This window comes from Grampus griseus (assembly GCF_964374135.1).
Source record: "Grampus griseus genome assembly, chromosome: 2".
In the NCBI taxonomy this organism is placed as follows: Eukaryota; Metazoa; Chordata; class Mammalia; order Artiodactyla; family Delphinidae; genus Grampus; species Grampus griseus.
The window spans coordinates 40,923,677-40,933,132 of NC_139018.1; the positions used below are offsets into that span (position 1 = coordinate 40,923,677).

At 35.7% G+C, this 9,456-nt stretch overlaps 1 protein-coding gene across 1 annotated transcript in view; it reads left to right on the forward strand.

Moving 5' to 3' along the window:
• LOC309818881 (protein SIX6OS1) overlaps window positions 1–6,028 on the forward strand; it is a gene marked incomplete at both ends in the record, with an annotated part of 52,918 nt that extends 46,890 nt beyond the window's left edge. The window contains one exon of the mRNA XM_082648850.1: window positions 5,829–6,028. Coding sequence (XP_082504976.1) covers window positions 5,829–6,028 — 200 coding nt within the window. The remainder of the gene's footprint in view (window positions 1–5,828) is intronic.
• Window positions 6,029–9,456: the final 3,428 nt, after the last annotated feature.

The window sequence follows — 9,456 nt, forward strand, 5'->3', positions numbered from 1 at the left end:
TATAGTGGTTCTATTTTTAATTTTTTGAGGAACTTCCATACTGTTTTCCATAGTGGCTTTAGCAGTCTATAATCCCACCAATAGTGCACAAGAGTTCCTTTTTCTTTTTCTTTTTTTAAATTTTATTTATTTATTTATTTATTTTTGGCTGTGTTGGGTCTTCGTTTCTGTGCGAGGGCTTTCTCTAGTTGCGGCAAGTGGGGGCCACTCTTTATCGCAGTGCGTGGGCCTCTCACTGTCGCGGCCTCTCTTGTTGCAGAGCACAAGCTCCAGACGCGCAGGCTCAGTAGTTGTGGCTCATGGGCATAGTTGCTCCGCAACATGTGGGACCTTCCCAGACCAGGGCTTGAACCCGTGTCCCCCACACCTGCAGGCAGACTCGCAACCACTGTGCCACCAGGGAAGCCCAAGAGTTCCTTTTTCCGTACATCCTCTCCAACATTTTTTATTTCTTGTCTTTTTGATGGTGGTCATTCTAACAGGTATGAGAAGATATCTCATTGCGTTTCTGTTGTTGTTTTTTTCTTTTTGGCTGCACTAGGTCTTCGTTGAAGAAAGACCACAGAGAAAGCACGCAGGCTTTCTCTAGTTGTGGCAAGCGAGGGCTATTTGTTGCGGTGTGCGGACTTCTCATTGCAGTGGCTTTTCTTGTTGTGGAACATGGGCTCTAGGTGCGCGGGCTTCAGTAGTTGTGGCCCATGGGCTCAGTAGTTGTGGTGCGCGGGCTCTAGAGTGCACGGGCTTCGGTAGTTGTGGTGAACAGGCTTAGTTGCCCCACAGCATGTGAGATCTTCCTGGACAAGGGATCGAACCCATGTCCCCTGCATTGACAGGCGGATTCTTAACCACTGGACCACCAGGGAAGTCCCTCATTGTGTTTTTAATTTGCATTTTCCTAGTGACTAGTGACATTGAGCATATTTTCATGTACCTGTTGGCCATTTGTATATCTTCTTTGGAAAAATGCCCATTCAGATTGTTTGCCCTTTTTTTTTTTTTTTTTTTTTTTTTGCGGTACGCGAGCCTCTCACTGTTGTGGCCTCTCCCGTTGCGGAGCAACAGGCTCCAGACACGCAGCCTCAGCGGCCATGGCTCACGGGCCCAGCCGCTCCATGGCATGTGGGATCTTCCCAGACCGGGGCATGAACCCGTGTCCCCTGCATCGGCAGGCGGACTCTCAACCGCTGTGCCACCAGGGAAGCCCTGCCCATTTTTTAATTGAATTATTTGTTTGTTTGCTGTTGTGTTGTATAAGTTCTTCATATATTTTGGATGTTAACCCTTTATTGGATATATGGTTTACAAATATATTTTCCCATTTTGTAAGTTGTCTTTTCACATTGTTGATTGTTTCTTTTGTTGTGCAGAAGCTTCTTAGTTTGATGCAATCCCATTTATTTTTCATTCTGTTGCTTGTGCTTTAGGTGTCATATCCAATATTGTTGCCAAGACTCATATCAAGGATCTTTTTTCCTATAGTTTCTTCTAGGAGTTTCATGGTGTCAGGTCTTACCTTTAAGTCTTTACTCTGTTTTGAGTTAATTTTTGTGAGTGATGTAAGGTAGTGGGTCTAGTTTCGTTCTTTTACATATGAATATCCTATTTTCCCAGCACCATTTATTGAAGAGACTATCTTTTCTCCATTGAGTATTCTTGGCTCCCCTGTCAAATATCAGTTAATTGTGTGTGCTTGGGTTTATTTCTGGGCTCTCAGTTCTAGTCCATTGATCTATTTGTCTGTTTTTATATCAGTACCATTCTGTTTTGATTACTATAGCTTGAAATCAGGAGTGTGATGCCTCCCTCCTTGTTCTTTCTCAGGATTGCTTTGGCTTTTCTTTTGTGGTTCCATATAAATTTTTGGATTTTTTTTCTACTTCTGTAAAAAATATCATTAGAATCTTGATAGAGATCATCCTGAATCTATAGATGGCTTTTGGTAGTATTGGCATTTTAGCAATATTAATTCTTCCAATCTGTGAACATGGGATACCTTTCCATTTATTTCTGTGTTCAATTTTTTCTGTGAACATGGGATACCTTTCCATTTATTTCTGTCTTCAGTTTTTTTCACCAGTGTCTTGTAGTTTTCTGAGTAGAGGTCTTTTACCTCTCTGGTTAAGTTTATTCCTAAGTATTTAATTGTTTTGGTGTAAATGGGATCATTTCCTTTATTCCTTTTTCAGATAATTTGTTAGCGTACAGAAATGCTGCTGATTTTTGGATGTTTATTATGTATCTTGCAACTTTAGTGAATTTGTTGTTTAGATGTAACAAGTTTTTGGTGGAGTCTTTAGGATTTTCTATATATAAAATCATGCCATCTGCAAATAGAAATAATTTTACCTCATACTTTCCAATTTTGAGGCTTTTTATTTCTTTTTCTTGCCTGAATGCTCTGACATGGACTCTCAATACTATGTTGAATGGGAGTGGACACTCTTGTCTTGCTCCTGATCTTAGAGGAAAAGCTTTCAATCTTTTATTATTGTGTATCATGTTAGCTATGGGCTTATCGTATATAGCCTTTATTATGCTTATTATGTTGAGGTGAGTTTCTTCTATATGTAATTTTTTAAGAGTTTTATCATGAATGAGTTGAATTTGTCAAATGCTGTCTCTGCAACTATTGAGATGATCATATGATTTTTTCTTTCATTCTATTAATGTGATGTATCATGTTGATTGATTTGCATACATCAAACCATCCTTGCATCCCAGGTATAAATCCCACTTGAGCATGATGAATGATCCTTTTAACATGCTGCTTAATTCAGTTTGCAAGTATTTTAGTGAGAATTTTTGCATCTATATTCATCAGAGATATTGGTCTGTAGTTTTTTTTCTGGTGGTGTCCTTTTCTGGCTTTGGTACGAAGGTAATGCTGGCCTCATAAAATGAGTTTGGAAATGTTCCCTCTTTGATTTCTTTGAAGAGCTTGAGAAAGATTGACAATTAATTCTTCTTTAAATGTTTGGTAAAATTCACCAGTGAAGTCGTCTGGTAGGACCTTATTTATAATTGTATAATTGATATCTCTTTATACCTAAGGCATCTGTTGACATTAAAAACTCAGTATATCTGAAATCAAACTTGTTCTCTTTCTGATATACCTAATGGTCTCTCCATTATTCTAGTTGCCAAGACTCAGAACATCAGGGTTAATTTTAACTTCTTTCTGTGCCTGTGACTACATTCAGCTAGTCATCAAGTTTTATCAGTTCTCTCTCTGAAATATTTATTTTCTTTTCTATTTTCATTATATGGAAATCATTATATTTCAAAGTCTTATTACCATTCACCTGGGCTATTGCAGTAACATTGTGATTGGTCTTTTCATCCTTTTAGCTTACTTATAGATCATACCCCAGTTACTCTCCTTATGCATAATGTTGGCCATCTCATTGCCCTGGTTAAATAAGTACCTTTAGTGGCTCCCCTGGAGTAGCAAATTATGCTCCCAGTTTTCTAACCTAGCTCCTAAACCTTTTCTCCTATAAAAATAATCTGTGCTTTAGCCATACTGAAGAACTCACTGCATCCCAAATCTGCCCACACTTTCTTACCCACTTTTTCTTCCTGAAATCCTCAACTTCTATCACTTTCTAACCATCTTTTCAAGACCAAGTTCTCTTCCACAGAACCTTTTATTTTTCCCCTTTGACATTCCATTCCAAAAAGCTCTCTCCCTAAAAGGGCCTAGATGAAGACTATTCCCCAAGCTGTACAACTTGGGGCTCTGGTTGCCTAACAGAAAGTAAAGAGGATATTATCTGAAGACTAAGTAACTGAGTCTATGAAAACTTCCCAGATCAACAACAGACAGACAGCAATTGGAATTGACTTTCCATTAGTCATTTTTAAAACATGGTAAAAGTAAAGTAGCCATATTTAATTAGGTTATTTCTAGGTATATGACTTCTGCACATACTATCACAAATTATAAATTTTTAAGATATTTTTCTGAATTTTTAGTCATCGTTATCATAGAAATAAAATTTATTTTCTATTTTGAAAAAAAAAGCTCTTTCACTTTCCTGAATGTCTTTTTTAAAATACTTTTTTGTATCTATACCATTATTATACTGTCATTATTTATGAATATATATAAAATCTTTTCTAATCATAGGTTCTTTGAGGACAGGGACTCTTGTTTACCTTTGAATTCTCCACAGCACCTAGACTACACAGTAATCTTGTACAGTAATCTATTATTTTATTTAAGGTGATCACAGGAGTTTTATGAAGACTTCATATGAACTTCTTTTGTTCTGAAATTAAAATAATGTCAAATTCATTTTTCAAAGGGAGATTCAAGATTTTTAGTTCTTTCTGGATCTATAGCTATGTTATAGCTGTTTTCCTTTGTTTAAGTCTTATGGATATGTACTGAAGTGAGAAAGGGAGAGAGGAAGAACCCAAGGATCAGTCCATCCTGATCTGTCCATCCCTCCAGCCATCCATCTACCCACCCACCCTATTGCTGGTTGGCTCAGCTTTATTTAGGGTAAAATAACTGAGATATTTGAAAATATATGAAATTTCAAAGTGGCACAAAGTAAATTGTTTTGCTTAACATATTAATTGAATTGGTTCTCTGTGGAAAAAATATAGATGCTTTAAAAGACTTATTTCAAGTAAGTCTTTGGATTACCGTACATTTGAAATTGTTTAATAGTAATTAAAAATTCTAATTAAGATGTTGAAAATATATTTTTATAATTGTAGTCTTAAATAATATAATGAATGAAAAACAATATTTTTCCTTAAAGGCAATTCTGGGGATCATTAACCAAGTAATTCTTTATGTAAAGTTGATTTCAAAAATTCCTTTTAAAACTGTAAAATCCTTTTCACTGTTCTGTCAATTTCCTTGAACAATGCCATAAACAGTATGTTGTAGTTATGCAATAAGTAATAGTTGAATAAATTTGACTTATACAGTATGTCTCAAATCTAGCATTTCTTTCTCCATTCCCTTTTCTATGATTGTAGGTAATGCCAAGCTTTCATCATCTCTTTCCTGTTAGCCCCATTTCTAAACATTTTCCTGTTCCAGGCTTTCTACACATTCTCTCCTGAGTAATCCTTATAAAGCAGTTCAAATCTTGTCATATCTCTGCTTGTAAACTTTTTTTTTTTTTTTTTTGCGGTACGCGGGCCTTTCACTGTTGTGGCCTCTTGCGTGTGGAGCACAGGCTCCGGACGCGCAGGCTCAGCGGCCATGGCTCACGGGCCCAGCCGCTCCACGGCATGTGGGATCTTCCCGGACCAGGGCACGAACCCGTGTCCCCTGCATCGGCAGGTGGACTCTCAACCACTGCGCCGCCAGGGAAGCCCTTCTGCTTTTAAACTTTTAATGAGTTCATCTTATCTATCAAATAAAGTCCAGATCCTATAGCTGGAAGTTCAGCAGTCTTTACAAGCTCATCTTTATTAATTCCATTTTAATAACTCTTTGTTATTTCTCAATGGTTCTGATAAGCTGAATTGACTTCTGTTACCCTTATATTTCCTATGTACACCTATTTCTGTTCCTCTGTGTTATTCTCTCCTTTTGACATTTATTACTCCTCTTTCTACCTTATATACTAGTTCTTTATATACTTGAATTCAAATTACATGTAAGTGGGGTTTAAGTTTGGACCTGTTTAACCTTCCACAGTACAAAGGACAATGCTTTACACATAAGAGAAAAACAGTTAAGTATGTGATTCAATGTTACCCTATTTATTGTGTGCAGTATACTGTAATTTGGTAGATTATAACCAAATTAATCATATTATGTAACATGAATAGCATGATATTGTAATATTTATCTTCCTCAGGAAACTTATTTGGGAAACCAGAAGGAGAAGATACCTTTACTTTTTCTTTTCCATTGGACTCTTCAACTCATACATTGGGAGCTGGAAGAGATGATTTTAGTTTTGCGTTTCCATTTGAACAGGATCAAAACTCAACACCTTCTTCTGAAAAAGAGTTTTCATCCTCCTCACAAAATACCACACAATTTACTTTATTTTGAACTAGTTACTAATTTATTGAATTATTTTACTACTCTGTAATCATCTAGGGCAGAAATTTACATTATTACTTAAACTATGAAGACTACTTTCTTTTGTTGATTAAAGAAATGGTTACCATAGTAACATTATTTGATTATATTTATTTAAATATTGAAGGAAATTAAGACTGTGTCATCTACTTTTGTTTTTATTTGCAGCATTAACTATCATTATTTATTTTGGTTTTGATTTTGCAAGTTATATTCATACAGAACCTATGCTTCACTGCTGCAGTAAAAGAGTGGTACTTTAATAATGATCTCAAAGAATTTATGTTATTGATAGTGAATAAAATGTGTTATTTTCTTCTAATACAACAAAAATTAAAATATTATCATTTATTCTAATAGCTTTAGTAGAAGGAAATTAAATGTGAAAGGCTAGAGTAATTTCTGAAAATTGGTTGGTTGCATTAATTGTGATACCATTAATATTTTTGCTTAAACTTTTTTGAAGAACATTTAAAATTTTGTTTCCTGTCTTCAACAAAAAATTCACCTTTATGTTTTATATGTAGTATTTGCTTGTCAATTATATAGCTTAAATGAAGATAATTAAAATTTGATGAAATTATATAAACATAATTGCTCAATATCTTTGTATTTGTGCTTTTTAAAATTAGTTGTATTGAGTTATCAAGAAATAAAGAGTCTGATCCATATCTTGATGTGTGACTGCTGAAAGATTTTGAGCCTCACCCTGTTTTCTTCCCCTTCTGCCCCACATCTGGTCAAGCTGGTAAGAAAGCACAGGTGTTTCCTTCTTTGGCATCAGTGGGAAGTTCAAACCATGTATAGGAACTTTTGCCATGGCTCACCCCTAACCACCATAAAAACCCAAAACCAGTCTCCCTTCTCTGCTCTATCAAGCCATTTTCAGACCAGCTTGTGAGGCCTGGTCTGCTCTCCCCAGAAAATGTTATTGTATGAGTAATAACTTTTTCATACCCTATTGGAATGTGTGGTGTCATCAGTCTCAATATCCAAACCAAATTTTGGGTGAGAATCAATCTTACTTCTTCAGGGTATCCATAACATATCACAATTGTATTAAAGTAAACCTTCCCAAACTTTTTAGAAGTCAATGTAACTAATGATAGAAAGAATTTAAGGAAACTTTGGATTGTGTTTTAAAAAACCTTCAACAGCTGGTTGAAAGATGAAAATTTCAGTTAAAAACCTGGAATTTTTCTTTTTATACCAACTATTAATTTTATTGTTCCTATGGTTTAATTAATTGGGAGTTTTGATGTAATAAAGACATTTACTATATATGAGAAAGGATAAAAATGTTGTAACTGGCTTATTATTTAGTAAGAGGTTCAAAACTGGTTTTAGCCTTGGAAAACCCACTGATTCCGTGGTTTATTTTTACCTTAAATAGAGAAATGTCTAGCAAACCAGTATGGTTAGATTTATCATGTATCAATAAAAGAAGTAAAATAAAATAAGTGCTTTTAAAGTATCTATAGTGTGTGTGACATTTTGAGGGCATATAAAAGAGCCAAAAGATACAGTCTTATACCCAAGGAACTAATAATTTAGTTGAGGAGACAAAACTTAGGAAACAAAAGCACATGCGAATAAAATAGTTGATAATCAGATTCTACAGCTTATAACTTGGTTTCTGCTAGAGAAGAGATTGAGTGCTTTAAGAATTAGAAAAGAAAGTCCATCATGGACTGGAAAGCCTAGGAAGGATTCATTGAAGAGGTAGGACTTGAATTAGGACTTTAAAAGTATGTAGATGATAAAAGTCTTGAGTATAAGGTTGATGCCTTTTCTAGTTTACATTTTTTATTGCTTAACTTCACTGGCTAGTGTTTAGTAGGATTTCATTAAATGCTTGTTGAATTTATAGAGTTGAACTGAATTGGTAAAGGAGGCAGGGAGCACTTTCTACGTAACGGAGACAATATGATGAGCAGAAGAAAAATGCAATCACAAATTTAATGTATGTGGAAGAAATTCAAGAATAGGCCTAATTGGAGTGGAGAATAATACGTAGTAGGAAATTGAGTTTAATAGATATGGTACTGATTTGTAGAGGATCTTCAAGTGTTTTGACTTGATTTCTGAGGCCAATAAGGAACTTAATCTTAAATGCCAGAGGTGCAAGAAAAAAGAAATGGCTAAGAAAGATTAAACAGACAATACAGTTAGAGTTGGGAGAAATTAGAGTTAAACCAATTAGGAGGCATTATGCAGTGTTAAGTTCCAGGTGATAATAACATTGTCTTGTTGTTTGATACTCCTAACACCTAAAATTGGAAAAGTATACCTTAAGTACATTTGATTGAATACCATCTAGGTATAAGGTAAGAGGAGGAAGGAATCAGTTATTTGGTTGTGTTTGAATGTCACAGGTCCTCCAACTGGTGAAGGCAAGTGCAGTGTTTCTAATACAGATCACAAAAATAACTTTGTATGATCAAATAGCCTTCTAAAGGTAATTTTTTTTTTTTTTTTTTTTTGCAGTACGCGGGCCTCTCACTGTTGTGGCCTCTCCCGTTGCGGAGCACAGGCTCCGGATGCACAGGCTCAGCGGCCATGGCTCACGGGCCCAGCAGCTCCGTGGCATGTGGGATCTTCCCGGACCGGGGCACGAACCCGTGTCCCCTGCAACAGCAGGCGGACTCTCAACCACTGCGCCACCAGGGAAGCCCTAAAGGTAATTTTTTAAAGAGCGGTATTCTCCTAAAGATAGATGAAATCTGCTGTAATCTTCAGAACAGCAATTTGTCTCTACTTCTACTCAACAAGATTTCAGAAATATGAGGTCCAGTTCCAGAACCCTCTCTCATTTAGTTAACAACTAACACTGCATATCTTATCATGTTTAAGAAAAAAGCTATTTTAATATGTTTAGAATAATTTTTTCTCTACAATTATGAAAGGTATTCTCAGTAGATGAGAGGAATATTCCAAAATCAGTCAAGACTCTGATTTATCCTCAAAGGAGCACACAATAATTACTGGGGTATCACTACTCAGTGGACAAAGCCAGGATCTCTCAGTAGACAGAGCTAGGAAACAGATGAATGTTTACTAATCTATCTGTACATACATGTGTCTATCTAACTGACTAAATGCTCAGAACAAAACAAAACAAACATGAGCTTATACGGATAACTTCAGCAACATGAGGCTCATTTTAGTATTACCCTTTTGCTTATTTGTATAACTCCTTTCTCTGGCAGTGAGAAATCTGGCTTTTATTATCTACAACTTATTTATTTTCTGTTCAACCCTAGGATACATGTAGTTTCAGGATTGTGAACTCAGACCTTGTGAGAAATTTATTATAGGTCATAATAGTTTTCTATGGCTGCTGTAGCAAATTACCACAAACTTGGTGGATTTGAAACAACAGGAATTTATTCTCTTAC